Source organism: Zootoca vivipara, chromosome 3 (assembly GCF_965207765.1).
Source record: "Zootoca vivipara chromosome 3, rZooViv2.hap1.1, whole genome shotgun sequence".
In the NCBI taxonomy this organism is placed as follows: domain Eukaryota; kingdom Metazoa; phylum Chordata; class Lepidosauria; order Squamata; family Lacertidae; genus Zootoca; species Zootoca vivipara.
Window position 1 is genome coordinate 54,069,113 of NC_142586.1, and position 16,140 is coordinate 54,085,252.

The window sequence follows — 16,140 nt, forward strand, 5'->3', positions numbered from 1 at the left end:
TGTTCACAAACTTCATAATTTTCTGTACCTAGAGCACACACAGTCAATTGTGTAATGATGATTTGTACTTTGTATCTAGAATTTGCTTCAAAGACTCAGAGCAAGTTATAGGTAGGTAGGTGTTGGTCTGCCATCGAAACAAAATAAAAATAAAATAGAAAAATTCATTCCAGTAGCACCTTACAGACCAACTAAGTTTGTCATTGGTATGAGCTTTCGTGTGCATGCACACTTCTTCAGATACACTGAAACAGAAGTCATTATACATGATAAAGCTATTTTTAGCCATCTCACCCCTTGCTTTTTCCTGTAAGACCAACTGCAGTCCTTAACAGTCGTCAACAGGTTTACCACACCTATCAGCCAATCACCCATTCCCACCACCCTTCTGAGTAATACCCTCCCCCACCCTCTCACTATATATAAGGGTCTGGTGACTTCTGTTTCAGTGAATCTGAAGAAGTGTGCATGCACACAAAAGCTCATACCAATGACAAACTTAGTTGGTCTCTAAGGTGCTACTGGAAGGAATTTTTCTATTTTATTTTTATTTAATTCAGAGCAAATGGGAGCAAACCAGGTGTCCATTATTATTGAAGTAGACTATTACATTGAGTTGGCCTGCTTATGTGTAGCAGGAGGTTTAACAAACTGAAGGACATCATCCTCTTTCTATGCTCCTCCCGATGGAAAAATGCAGATGGGGACAGATATACCCCTGCTTTAAATCGTTTATTACTTACTACAAAGCTCGATGACTAACCTCTTTAGCGACGAAATGTCAGATTACCGGAATGATGCCCGAGCACTGAACCACTGATATAGCACAAGTGGACTATTTATTACTGCATTTGCAATTGTTCAGATAAAATCTATTTTGGAAAGAGAAGAAATGAGCCCTGAACCACTCATATATTACGTACAAGTGAACTCTTTATTTACTGTGTTTGCAGTTGTTTAAGATAAAACCTATTTGGGGAACAAACTTCTTTTGCCATTTTTATTGTTTGTTTACAGATAGTTACCTTGGTGATACTATCTTGTGTCGATTGCAGTATGTGTAGCATTAGCAGCCTACATGCTAATGGACTGATTTGATATAGTGTGTTCATACATAATAGGCAGTGTGCATGGGATGATTTCAAGGGAATGTGCTTTACTAATAACTGCAATCAAGTCTGTTTTGGATCTGCTTTTTCTGTGCAAGTATATTACACCAAAAAAGAAACATCAGAACTGAGCATGCTTTGTTAAGATCACCGTGAGCACTACATAGTTTCAAAAAATTCCTTCAGTAGCACCTTAAAGACCAACTAAGTTTTTATTTTGGTATGAGTTTTCGTGTGCATGCACACTTCCCATCAGGTATCTGATGAAGTGTGCATGCACCCGAAAGCTCATACCAAAATATAAACTTAGTTGGTCTTTAAGGTGCTACTGAAGGAATTTTTTTATTTTGTTTCGACTCAGACCAACACGGCTACCTACCTGTAACTACATAGTTTAGTTATTGAGTGGGGAAATCTCTATATTGTTTCTCAAATTCGAATTGTGCCTAATCTAAATGGAATCACTAGCTAGCTAGCTTTCCACCCTTTGAGCTTTGTGACTTCTTGTATCTCTTGACTGCATTTCTTATCTGGATAAGGCTGTGTCATTGTTTTTGAGCCAATATTTGTCTAAATATTTAGAAAGTGATTTTCAAAATAAGCAAAACCTCCCACCAATTTGCAGAATTATGTGGATTGGTTAGGATTACTTTGTGATATGTGAAGAGTTTCCTGCATATGCTCAGGGACTTGTGCTTAGTTCCTAAAAGTTGCAGATGGCTGCCATCTGTCCTGCTAACCCCGTTCCTTAACTCTCTTCTGTTGGCAATGCTCTCTGCACAAGTTCTAAAATACCTTTCTTTACATAGTTCTAGTACTGAAAACAGACTCCATCCTGGCACAAATTAAGTCCTCAACCAAAAACACAGTTATGGAAAAATATGTGGAAAAGTATAGAATGTTTAATTATATTAACATATCAGATAAACAAATTTTTCAAAAAATAAATCCTTGTGGCATTTGCCCGTTCTTTTGGAAATGTCTGTACAGGGGGAGAGAAAGTGTTAATAGGTAGACCAATAGAAATAGAGGTGGAGCCACCAATAGAGGTGGAGCCTCCCTGCTTTTAAAAGGCTTAGCCAGAGGTTTAGACAGTTGGGAAGACAGTTGGAAATAGAGAGGCAGTTAGTTCGGTTGGTTTCTTGTGGGTGGGAGGCATAGGAGTCAGAGTGGGTTAGAGACAGAGGGGAGACAGAGAGAGTGAATCGGATTACAGTGTTTCAAAGTATTTAAAACTTTTTTGCGTTCACAATAAACTGGAATCTTTGTTAATATGTTACAACCTGACTGAGTCTGAATATATTACCGGGGAAACCTCGTTGGTGGCAGTGGAAGAGAATAGACATGGTGGCACAGGGTCAATAGTGCATGGAACGACCGAGGGCTCTTTGTGAACGCCAAAATCCTTAACGTGCCAAATTATTGCAATATATTACAACATATCCTAAATGCATTTTGACACAGATATCTTTATCAGTGGCATAATACAACGGGGGGAAACTAAGCATAACTGTCCAATAGATCTTGGCTCTTGCATATGAGACTTTCAGAGAGGAGGACAGAGATAATTAACTTCAAATTGAGTTTATCAGCAATCAACCTGGACAAACAATTATTCATCAAAATAGCCATCAATGTTTCCAGGCCAAGAAATATAACCTCCTTTCTACAGAATCAAAGCTTAGTGAATAAACTCTGTGTCAAAATGTGTTTGGCTTATGTTGCAATATATTGCAGTTATTTGATTTACTAGGGATTTATTGTTGAAGTATTTATGTGATAGTTAATTTACTGTAATAAAAAATTCTGTACCTTTTTAAAAACATATTTTACATATTTTACTGGACGATGGTTTTGGGTGACTACCATAAGTTTTGTGTTAAGGATTACAGTATTTTTATCTTCATTTGTCTGCAATTGAAGCCATGTCAAAGTCACTCTGTTACTTGATACTAAATACTGATTTTGATCTCTGCAAGATAAGAGGATATGGGTACCTGGAAATGTCAGTTCTGTAAAACCTTACTTTCAACACTTACTGTAAATAGGGGTTAGTTTGTCGTAAGTGATGGGGGAGGAAAACCAATTGGGGGGAGGGAAAAGGAAGGCACTGCTCCTTTGATATTATTAACAAAATATTTTTCTCTTGTCCTACGAAGTGCCAGGGAAAAAAAATTATGTTTATGGTTGCTAAAATTCTGAGATTATAAGCTTTTTAAAAACAGCCTTAAATTCCGGGTTGGGTTTTTTGCATTACCTTTTCACAGCTGTTTGAAGCCATATTACAAAACAACATTTTCCCCTTTTGGATGCTAGAAAACAATTTAATAGGTGTAGATCCTGAGATATGAAGCAAAATGTGCAGGTGTTTTTCTTCGGGGTAGATGATGTGGGAATGTTAGGGATGTGGATTAGGATATATTATTAGATAGATCCTATCAAAGCTTGTGTTATCAAGCTTCCAATATCAGCAGAGTGACATTCCCCTTTTGTGCGAAACAGAAGTATGCGTTTAGGTTTGTTAAAACCTCTACAACATTATACTTCCTGGCAAATCCCCTTTTTCCCTCTTAAAAGAAATACACGACACAATAGTATTAAAATAAGATAGAGTTTACTCATATGACATCCTGAGTTAACAGTGTAATCTCAGAAAGGCAGGCTTATAAATATTCCTGCGTATAAGACTACTTTTTAACCCAGGAAAATCTTCTCAAAAGTCGGGGGTCGTCTTATACACTGGGTCATATTTCTTATACAGCGAGTATATCCCAAACTCTATATTTTAACTGGAAAAGTTGGGGGTCGTCTTATACACCCAGTCGTCTTGTACGCCGGAATATACGGTATGTACATCTGGAGTCTGCTTAGAAGAGTAAGGCTCCATCTGGTCTCTCTCTTGGCAGCAGGCCGAGAGGGAGAACCATCCTAACTGGAGATTCTCTGGAGATGTGTTCCCATGGAAGAAGAGATATGGCTAAGAGAGAGAATGGCTGCTGGCTAGGGGCTTTTATCTGCCAGCTAATCCATCTCATCTGCATGTCTGGAGGAACAGGAAACTGAACTTAGGTGTTCCTCCAGGTGAGTTCCTCTTAGTGGACACTCTAGGAACTGTTGTGACTTGTCTGCCCCAGTATTCCATCCCACAGATGGGCGTAACAAACTATCATTTCACTGTTTTACTTCCTTCTCCCTCCACCCCACCTAGAAAATTAAGATGGATGCCATCCTTGCTCTGGATAACTTAGGTGTGGAGAAATGCTGTGTATATTTCCATCTGTATTTTTGCTTTGAAAACTTTCATGTAACCTCTGCTGATGTCAGAGTGTAACTGTCAAGATTCAAAGACCTTGTGTTGCAGGCTTGTGCAGATGGTAACCATATTGCGTGGGGTTTACATTCCTGGCCCCCACGCATGTTCCTGCCCCGCTCTGTTCCACCACCATTCTGCCCTCTTCCAGATCCAGAAGGACCCATAAGCAGTCACACGTCCATTGGATATGCGCAAAATAGTCACTGCTTGGTGAGAGGTGCAGAAAAGGGAGGGAGAAACTACTGAGTTTAATATTTATAAACGGTGTGGATCAGGTAAATTCATTGTGATTGGTCACAAAGAAAAAGACTGGTTGATTCGAGTCGGTGAAGAATGGGTAGTTAAAAATAGCTGGATGAGGAAGGTGTGAGGCAAAGTCCAGAGAAAGCTGAAGACAAATGATCAGTTGAGGCCTGAATATTAATTTATTCACTCTGGCATGTTAAGTTTGCTGATGCAGATCAGAAGAAGCGAGTTCGTGGCTTCATTAGGCTAAGAGGCTGCCCTGTGTAAAGGGCTTATCAGAGGAAGGTGTGTGCCATGAAGTGTGTACATGTGCACAGGAAAATGAGTGAGTTGTGTACAGTATCTCACTTGTGGGGTGCCTCAGGGCTCTGTCCTCTTCCCCATGCTTTTTAACATCTACATGCAGCCACTGGGAGAGATCATCAGGGGGTTTGGGCTGGGTGTTCATTAGTATGCGGATGATACCCAGCTCTACCTCTCTTTTAAATCAGAACCAGTGAAGGCGGTGAAGGTCCTGTGTGTGAGTGCCTGGAGGCGGTTGGAGGATGGATGGCGGCTAACAGATTGAGGTTGAATCCTGACAAGATAGAAGTACTATTTGTGGGGGACAGAAGGCAGGCAGGTGTGGAAGAGTCCCTGGTCCTGAATGGGGTAACTGTGCCCCTGAAGAACCAGTGGGCAGCCTGGGAGTCATTCTGGACTCACAGCTGTCCATGGAGGCGCAGGTCAATTCTGTGCCCAGGGCAGCTATCTGCCAGCTCCATCTGGTACGCAGGCTGAGACCCTACCTGCCTGCAGACTGTCTCGCCAGAGTGGTGCATGCTCTGGTTATCTCCCGCTTGGACTACTGCAATGCGCTCTACGTGGGGCTACCTTTGAAGGTGACCCGGAAACTACAACTAATCCAGAATGCGGCAGCTAGACTGGTGACTGGGAGCAGCCGCCGAGACCACATAACACCGGTCTTGAAAGATCTACATTGGCTCCCAGTACGTTTCCGAGCACAGTTCAAAGTGTTGGTGCTGACCTTTAAAGCCCTAAATGGCCTTGGTCCAGTATACCTGAGGGAGCGTCTCCACCCCCATCGTTCTGCCCGGACACTGAGGTCCAGTACCTAGGGCCTTCTGGCGATTCCCTCGTTGCGAGAAGTCAAGTTGCAGGGAACCAGGCCGAGGGCCTTCTCGGTGGTGGCGCCCGCCCTGTGGAATGCCTTCCCATCAGATGTCAAAGAGAAAAACAGCTACCAGATTTTTAGAAGACATCTGAAGGCAGCCCTGTTTAGGGAGGCTTTTAATGTTTAATAGATGATTTTATTTCATTTTTCTGTTGGAAGCTGCCCAGAGTGGCTGGGGAAACCCAGCCAGATGGGTGGGGTATAAATAAGTTGTTGTTGTTGTTGTTGTTGTTGTTGTTGTTGTTGTTGTTGTTGTTGTATTGTGAAAATGTTATAATGACCTTTTTTAAAATATATATGTTGTGTTGTGGCCACCATGTATGTTTTTCCTGGTACCAGGGAATGCTCCCTGTCATTATTTTAGCTTTTTAGGGCTCAGTGTGTAGAGGTTGGATTATCTTTGCAAATAACAATACTAGTAGCTGCAGCAATGGTAATTACATTGGCTTTTCAATAAGCTGACACAGCAGCTCTTGGAAATGTTAACTCAATAAAATATATAATGAGTGTACTGACTGCCGCATTACACAATTACTGATAGGTTAACAAAATTACTGATGGAGGCTACCATTCATGGACACAACACCACTCCTTTTTGAAAATTGTAGGAATAGATGAGGTTATTGGAAGGTTATCAAACAAAAGAAATATTTCTACGGTGTGGTCCCTCTTCTGTAAACTATGATCCCTTGTCATCAGTGAACACAACACAGGAAAACAGTGTTTTCAAAAGGCATCAGAGAAATAGTGGGGCAAAAATATTAATTTAGCCAGCATCTACCCAGCTGCTTGGGGAGTTAGGGGGCTCGTCCAAATTGTGACATTTTGGCAGGGATTGCAAATCCCACAGATTCCCTGGAAACAGGCAAAATACAGCTCTTTTAAATGTATTAAGTTGCTAAAGCAGCATCTGAATCCAATTAAGTGAATTAAGTAATCACTCACATGCTGCATTACTAATTGTGCACTGCATACAAGCCATGAAATACATTTCCCCATATTTACAGGGATTTTTCTCCCTTGGCATATAACTAATTTAACTGTTGCCTTCACTGCTAAGAGATTTAGCATGACTAGAGTTGTAATGTATTATTATTTATTAGATTCACATAGGTGCCCATTGATAAAAGATTTCCTGGGTGGCTTACCAAAAAAATTGATAACACAATATACAATAATAATTTTAAAAAAATAGACAATTACATAGAAGGAGCAATCCAGATTTTTTAAAACAACAACAACAAACAGCTATAAAGATTGGATATAAAGGTTTTAACAGGGCACCAAAAAGATCATAAAGAAGGCACCAGGTGAGTCTCTCTGAAGAGACTGATTCACAGGTGACTGTATATCCCTATATATTTAGTGAGCAAAGAGATGCCTTCGATATCCATGCTGAGGCTGCCTCAAATGGGCCAGTTTGGGACTTCATGGCATTCATGAGATGGTCAGTGATCCAACACATGTAAGTGGCTAGGTAAACCCCTCTAAAGAATCAATATCCTTGTTCCAGTTATAAGCATATATGACAAGCATATTGTCATAAATGAAAATTTTAAATTGTTCTCTATCACTTGGGGGGGTTGGGGACACCTTAACTTATGGATAACCAAAACCAAACATTTAGCATTAATAACCAATGTAAGTAAGTAACCAACCGATGTTCTTGTAATATGCTATCAGAGGATGTATACAGTGGTACCTCTACTTACGAATTTAATGCATTCCGAACACACATTTGTAAGTCGAAAAAATTTGTAAGTCGAATCCCATAGGAATGCATTGGGAGAAAAAATTCGTAAGTAGAAGCAACCCTATCTAAAAATTCGTAAGTAGAAAAAATCCTATCTGAACCGCATCCAAGATGGTGGACGGAGCTCCATTCATAAGTAGAAACATTCGTAAGTAGAGTTATTCGTAAGTAGAGGTACCACTGTACATTGCTTTTGTGCCTATAGGGGACAGAATTACTTGAAATCTCATGTTAACATTTTTTTTTCTTTCCTTTTTAGGTGGGAAGTTGCTTATTGCACCACTGATACTGGTTTTGGGACTGGTAATAGGAGCCATAGCTGTTATCATAGGTAATAACAAAATCCTATAAACAGTATGAGGTAGCATTTTGAAGTACGGAACATATCCATTTCAATGATAATTTATGTCAGAGGGGCAATGAGCAGAAATGGGGCAATTTATGGGAAATTGTTTGGAAGTAACTTGTGTAAGTGGAGCTCCTGCTCATAGAATTCAATTTTCTATTATTATTCTTACCTCATCATCCCCACCATAGCCCACCTCATTAAATAGGGTCCTCTAAATCTCTGATCCTTTTTGGAGAGACAAGACCAAGGAGACAAGAGGGTGAGGAAGGCACCCTCCACCCAACACCTCCTGCAGGCAGATCTCTGGTTCCATCACAATTAATACATTCTTCTTCTTCTTTGGTGATCACTCGTAGCCGAGTAAGATTGTCTTCCATAAACGCAGTTTTAACAATGAGTCTGTAAGTGACTGTGGAGGCCAATTCTGGACCCACACATCCTTCCACAGTAGGGACATTGGTCCCCGGGCGGGAGTTGATCACGTTATGCATAGTGAAAGCAGTAGAGTACCAGTTAAAACAATTAAACAACAATCCAAACTAAAAAATTAAGAAGAGCATAATGTTTAAAATAAATTTCCACACCACAGATAACAGAGTTTTAAAAGCTGGTTGGAATTTTAGAATATATTTATTATTACCGGTATTTATTAAACGTCCATATCACCCTCCATCCAAAGATAACAAAGCAGTTTACAATATAAAAAATACATACCATAATAACAAACAAAAAAGCATTATTATTATTTACTAAGCATCTGAAAACCAGAAGACATCTGGTTGATCTGCAGAAGGCCCTGTTTTGTGCTTGCCTGCCTCATGTGTGGATAGAACAGTAAGCAGGCCCTCAAGGGTCATCTGGACAGGTTTGTGTGAGAACAAATGGTTCTGTACATTGAACTGAGTATAAACAGATGGGTGAGGTTTTGCTGATTATATACCTTAATATGCCTGAAATGTGCATCCTACTTCCACATCTCTAGTCAATGCCTTACAATTATGGCTACAATCCACTTCAAAAGTGGAATTCCCTAAATAACTGTGGTGTGGATGTGCCCCAAAACATCCAATCCTACTTCCTTCCAGGTGCCTTTGCCAATGGTTGGTGTTACAGTGTTATATAACATAGACACATGTGATATTAGAGGCAGATTTGCCGAAATTCAGCAGCCTCCCCGCCTCTCATTTTTGGTTCTGCTCAATTCACTGCATCATAGTTGTGACGCCCTGTAGCACCCCCTAGGCTCAGCGCCCAGTGTGGCAGAACTGGTTGTGCTGCCCTAAATACGCCTCAGGTAATAGCCTCTGAAAGAATAAATTTATATTGCCTCCTGATTTCCTGGTGCTCCTGTGGTGAGAATTTGTTGCTCTCACAGCCGCAGCCCATGTTCGATTCCCAGTCAGAGGGAAGTAGTGCTTTAGGACAAGTTATTCAGTTATTCAGTGGTTAAACCACTGAGCCTAGGGCTTGCTGACCAGAAGGTCGGTGGTTCGAATCCCTGTGACGGGGTGAGCTCCCGTTGCTTGGTCCCAGCTCCTGCCAACCTAGCAGTTCGAAAGCACGTCAAAATGCAAGTAGATAAATAGGAACCGCTACAGCGGGAAGGTAAACGGCGTTTCCATGTGCTGCTCTGGTTTGCCAGAAGCAGCTTTGTCATGCTGGCCACATGACCTGGAAGCTATACGCCGGCTCCCTCGGCCAATAATGCGAGATGAGCGCGCAACCCCAGAGTCGGTCACGACTGGACCTAATGGTCAGGGGTCCCTTTACCTTTACCTTTTAATTCAGTTATAGAGCATCTGTTTTTCATGTAAAACATCTCATATTCAATCCCCAGCATCTCGAGATAGGGGTGGAAATCTTCTTTCAGAGGGCCTGGAGAGCTGCGGCTAATAAATGTAGATACTAGTGAGCCAAATAGCCTGAGTCAGCATAACGTAGCTTCCTGTGTCCTTATGTTTTGTGTTTGTAGAGTTTCATATATGCTGGAATAAAAGATCAGCTAGGTTTTTTTTTAATTGCTTTGAGTTAGGCTTGCAAGAAAAGGGCAAGTACTATGTGAGGTGCAGGAACATCCAGACAGCTTAGAACATTAAAGTTCTAGCTTACATTCATGAACTCTTTTGTTTTAAAATACTTTTCAGAACTGCATTTTCACATTTTTTTTTGTATAACAAAGTTAATTCAAGTAAACTGATTTTTGTTATTATTGATAAACCAACTAAAATCTCAACTACAACTTATATGGCTGCTTTTGATGCAGAGTGACTGCTTCTTATATCCAATTTGAATGGGCATTCTGAAAAAGGTTTAGCATTAACAATATCATTGGAAATAAGGGAAATTCTATGTTTGCTGCCTTACTGTAGGCTTCTTCTCTTCACTTGGCTGATAGAAACCCAGGGTGCATTTGTTTCTATTCAGTGAACTGTGTTCTATTCAGTGAACTGTATATATATATATATATTAACATTCTATATTTTCCTTTGGTGTTGGCAGGTTTATTTGTGTTCCCTATCTATTGCCTTTGTAAAAAGAAGAGGAAAAGGCCACGAACAGAAATGCCCTGGTATGAGTGAGCCATTATATATCTGAATGGAGCCAGTCCTGCAAGAATTGTGGAAAATATGTGCAGCATGCTGTGCTAGTTAACTATCCTGGCTGAGAATTCAGGGGCAACTGCCATATCTTCTCTGCACTGTACACTACTAAAGACAGGCCAGATTACTTCCCTGCTCTGCTACTTCAGACAAAATGGAGGCCTCTCAATTTTTAAAGGTTTTTTTTTTAACCCCCCTCCCAAAAAATCAAGTTTACTTTGTTAGATAGCCTACATCTGCATTGTAGCTACACATCTACTGATTGGCCCACAAAAAGAGTATTTAATTTGGCAACCTCTTCCCCACCCCAAGTTACTGGCGTAACTCTCAGGTGGCCTTCCAGATGGAGTTTTCAGTGGACTTGTTTGTTTCAGAGGCTGGCTTCATACATAGAAGTGGTTATTCTGTCTAACATCATTGGCATAATGACAGGTGCTGAATTCAGTAGCTCCTTGTTTTGTATGTGCAACTTTGCCCTAAATACTGAATCATGTGTGCTAATAGCTACTGTAGACAAATTCCCGGAACCTTATAGGGAATTTGGTGGGGAATGATTGGAACAGTATCTATTCCAATTAAAGTGACAGAGAGATTTGTCTTGGTTGTTTGGGAGAGCATTGTGTCATTTTCAGTGTTTTTGACCTGTGCAAGCTGTTTAGCAAGACTTAAAATGTTCACACCATTAACTTCCACTGAAGTAAGTTAGGTGTAAAAGCCTGCCTTTTATGGTTGTTTCTGGAGTCTGACTAAATACATTGTGGCACATATACACACTACAGACCAGAAGAAGCATGTTCATATCTGAATATGCAATAGCAACTAAGAATGTGGCCAAAACCAAGACAAATGCAACTATTGGAGAATATTTCAGAACGTTTAGCACTATCTAGCTGGGGAAATAGCAATTTGTTCTGAACAGTCCAGCAGTATACTGTTTTTCTAGCCTGCACCAATACATGCCCAAAGTGAGTAGGCATTTCTAGGTTTTTCCTAAGAAGATACATTCAGGACAGCTTCATATCACAACGTCACTTAAGACACAGGATCTGTTAGTGTCCTTCTTACCGTTAGGCTCAGCTCTGGAGCAGTGCACATCATGTAAATTATATGAGTGTCCTGGTTTGCCTGATTTCCATAGTTCTTCCCCAAAGGTTTGGGAGTATTATCAATATTAGGTGAATCACACACAAATTTGTAGGTATATTAATCTAACCCACACATTAAATCATTTGTGTGGAGTTCAACATGTGTATTTCCCAAGGTCCAGGCCTTCTTGCCTACTAAGAGAATTTATGAATTGTCCCATTTGTATTGCACATTAGCAGTTAAATTAAAATGTCACCTGTGGAGTGTTATGCGTTTTAAACAATGAATAAATTCAGTAAAAACTAGTGCTATTTTTTGAGTTCAGGTACCTGGCAGTCTTATTTATGCATTGTTCTTTTTTTTTAACTTGATACTTTTTGTTGAACTCAACATGTGAGGGACATGCAGCCCATTGATTTTAAAGTTAAGAATAAGGATAATTAAGGAAGGGCTTAAAGAAATTATACTGTCCTGTTACGTTAACAAAAGAGAATTTCAGAGAAAGGAAAACCATGCAAACAATCCATTATATAATGATGGATTGTATCATAAGGTGCCTTTCTAAGGGCCTTTGATCCAGCAAAGGTTCCCATTAACAGGAGGGAGAGAGTGAATTTTGCTTTTACCTTCCTGCCTCTGCAGTCCCTCTCACTATCTGCCATGCTGTTCTGGAGGCTACTTATAGAATCCTAGGATCCAACCTAGACACAATATTATTATCCGCTGAAGTTTCTTGTTATCTTCAAGGTTCTGTTACTCAACAGAGTAGTGAAGTATTTGAAAGTCCTATGTTCTGTTGTAAGGGCAAGTAGACTCCACAAATATATAAAAAGGCAACATACAGTTATTTGGAATACATTGTACATTAAAATATTACAGCACTTCATTGCTGTAGGAGTTTGGTGACAGTACAAAATGCATCACAATGAATATGTATTAATTGCTGGACCATAAAGCCTCCTCTAGAATTGATAGTTTATGCTGTTTATCTGGCAATATGTCTGCCTTATGTTTCATTTTCATGTGGTAGCATCAGTCATCTTGCAAATGAAGGTCTTTAACAATACCCAAATTTACCACCTTTTCATCCACTAAAATTAGATTGATTTTAGTGGATTATGAAACCTGGCTTACTAGAGAAATGAATTAGAATGCAAACATTTCAAAGAGAAATTATTTTTGGTAAATGAATATACACTATGCTGTTTCAAATATTTTGAGCTTGCTTAATGTTTCTCCTTTTTTGTGTTGTCTCAAAGTTGACTGCTGCCTTAAACTTTTTTAAAGATTGTATATGTTTACCTAGCCCCAAATTGCATTTTCTCAGGCCAAACTTGTGTATTTTCTTTGGTTTACTCAGGGATTTTAGTCCTTCATTAAAATGTCAAATACTCTTATGAAAAAAGCTTTTCTAATATTTAGAAAACATTCAGACATAATTATATAATGAGATTTGGTGTTTGTAGTACAGGATGCATTAAAGCAATCTTGAGGCCTCATATAATTCATGTACTACTTGAGCTTTCTTCTATGTTTGATTTTTGCTCTCTACACATTTGAAATATAGCCCTTACATGATCCAGGAATTTTCACGTGCAGCAGCAAGTTCTGTGCAAGAATCTTTCTGCTTACGACCGTTGGCTCTAGAGACAGGAAGTGATCTCAAGTCTTGACAGAGATGGTCACTTGCTAGGAAATGACTGATCTCTCTCACATACATACACACACATGATCAGCAGGGGATTTGAACCATCATGGCCAACTATTATTTCAGTAGCTTGTGAAGGATACAGGAATGTCACATGGTATTTCTGGGTGGCTGAAGATTTTCTTGTCTAAACAATACTTTTGTGTCCACATGGGACCACATTCTGTAAGTGGGTGTAATCCCATATGTGTTGCTCCATTGACAGAAGGCACCCTTCAGCAGAATGGGGAGGGAGGCACACTTAAGACAACTTTGGCTGATATCTCTTGTCTTGAAATGGTTTATAATACTAGGATAAGTGAAAGTGAAAGGCATGTGTTTATGTTATCTATATAAGGGTAATTCAAAGTTATTTATAGAAGCAACTCTTTCCCACAAAGATACAAAAATAGCTTCACTGACACAAAGGCATGACATTTTAATACTTAGATGAAATGTGTATCAATAAAACCCTATGGTTATGCAGATTTAGTTCACTGAGTATTTGAGTGTAACCTCAAGATGTAGATTTTATATTCAGTTTTATATTAACTTGCCTTTTCCAAAAATGGAGCATTAGCAGTTATCATACAAGAAAGGAAGAGGTGCATTAGAATACTGGTTTGCCAACCCATTTGTAAGGCTATTTTCTTAAATAATTATCCCAAAGGGTTATTTTTTAATTTCCTTTAAACATACTCATCTAGCAACCATTGGGATAACTGCTGATTAACTATGTAGTAAAACTTGGGTGAAATCATATTGTTTAAAAATCTGTTTTGCTGAAGTTTCAGAAAGACTGTTCTGTGGTAAAACTGTTCAAGCCATTCATTGATTTGTTTTATGCAATTTGTATCCTGTCCTGTGATTATTATCTGTTGCTTTTAAATTGGAGTAACTTTATCTCCATTACAATGAAATATGTCCCTATGCCTCTGACCATACCTCACTGACAGTAAGGGAATATTGCCTATTTTTTCTCTCTCCAATGCTTTAAAAGGGGGGGGGGTATAATATAGCTTATCAGAATGAAAGAGAATTGAAATTGTCTATTTGGGGGACAGAACCTCCATTGCTTTTATTAGTTTAAGAGTAAATACAAGACTGGATTATTTGTTCTAAAGTAGAGCATCTATAAAGTATTTTATTATCCTGGAACACTGCATATTCCAGTTTCAGAAGGTTGAATTTTTTCCAATGTATTCAGACATTGCCAAATAAAGATAGTTGTATTTGCAATGCAAGTAGGTGTAAACTATAGGTTTCAATAGATTGCCATTTTGGTCTTGACTACTGACATTCAGCCTGGATTTAATTTCAGTAAATAGGAAGCTGTTCTCTGGTTGTAAGAAATTCATGCAATGCTTTTGGAAATGGGCACAGGAAAAATGCTTAGATATTGATTCTTCTCATTATTAGCGCAATTTTTCTAAATCCATTCAGGGCAATTTTTTTATGCATTGGCTGCTTTAATAATGGGTGGTTGTAATCACTGTAAGAATGCTGTTTCTCACTGTGGTAAAATCTTTGCCAAGACATGCCATGAATTATAAGAAACATAAATATAATATCTATCCCAGGGCAAAAGAAAACTCATCTTAGCTGAACCAATATTTCTCATCTTCTTTTTTAAAAAAAATAATTTTTACAGAAAGCTGCCCCCAAATTGTTAAAGTAATTCTGTGAGTGTAAGTGAGGTGACCTTCTGTTTTAAATAAAATACTTTTATACCGGCCACTTTTCCTTACATCCCAGACATTCCAGTCTAGCAAGGAAAATTCATGCCTGAAATAATGCTTCTATTCATTTCTGGATGGGGCCCCATACTGTCAAAAAATGCTGTGTGTGGAGACAAAGTTCTGCATTCTGCACTCTGGCAGGTGGTCATTCAGTACTGTTTAGGTTTTTGTATTTTTTTAAATTCTGGACACCCTTTCTTAACAACAGGTGATTAGAAGTTGCCATTGCTAACCATATGTCTCTGGGAAGATTTTTAAGGACATCGTTTTGTGTTGCAGTGAGATCTTTGGGTCAGGGCTAGAACTAGGGCTAGAGTTTCATAATGCGTAGGATACTTAATATTTACTGAAAATCTTGAATGTTCACCTGCAATTGCAGTCATAGCCAGAAGTTTCAAGAACAAAGAAGTGAACTTGTGTGCTATTTTGTGTGCCATCCTTAATAAAATGAATTAATGTATTGCCAATTGTATGTGGTGTCCTCACAATCTCAGTTTTCTGTTTCTGTAAAGTTTCTAAAGAAATTGTACATAACCCTTGACTATGTGTGAAGGTTTGTTTGTTTTTTAAATTAAAATATATTGGGACATAGTAAAACTTCATCTGCAACTGTTGTACTTTTGAGTTTTCCATGGGATTTATTGGATTATATAATAGAATAATGACAATAGAAGTTACTTCTGAGAAACTGGTCTTTCAGTTTGGTAGACTGATTTATGCAAAATGAAGATCAAATGGTATAATTCCGGTGGTAAAAGCTAAATAAAAAAAAGCACTTGCTTTTCTTTGTTTTGGCATCAATGCCTTCATTTTTATTGTGCTATCACCTAAATCAGTTTGTATTACAGCTGTGGTTCCCAAACATTTTCCACCATTTGAAAATTTAATTTTCTGCATGTGCACTGTGCTAGCTGCTGTATGGTTTTTATTTGTTTTCCCATTATTTTTATTCTTTATGTATTTACAATTTGAATTCCACAGAATTGTAATACAATGAAATACAGTATACAAAACAAAAGAAGCAATAAAATGCAGTTAGAAATCAATAGGAATATTTAATGTGATGGATGTGCCATCTCCCATA

General features: G+C 38.8%; 1 protein-coding gene across 2 annotated transcripts in view; it reads left to right on the forward strand.

Moving 5' to 3' along the window:
- RNF217 (ring finger protein 217) overlaps window positions 1-14,878 on the forward strand; it is a 48,269-nt gene extending 33,391 nt beyond the window's left edge. For both annotated transcript variants that reach the window (XM_035110589.3, XM_088666104.1), the window contains 2 exons: window positions 7,855-7,926; window positions 10,444-14,878. In XM_035110589.3, the coding sequence (XP_034966480.3) occupies window positions 7,855-7,926; window positions 10,444-10,523 (152 nt within the window). In that variant the 3' untranslated portion in view covers window positions 10,524-14,878. The remainder of the gene's footprint in view (window positions 1-7,854; window positions 7,927-10,443) is intronic.
- The last annotated feature ends 1,262 nt before the right edge of the window (window positions 14,879-16,140 follow it).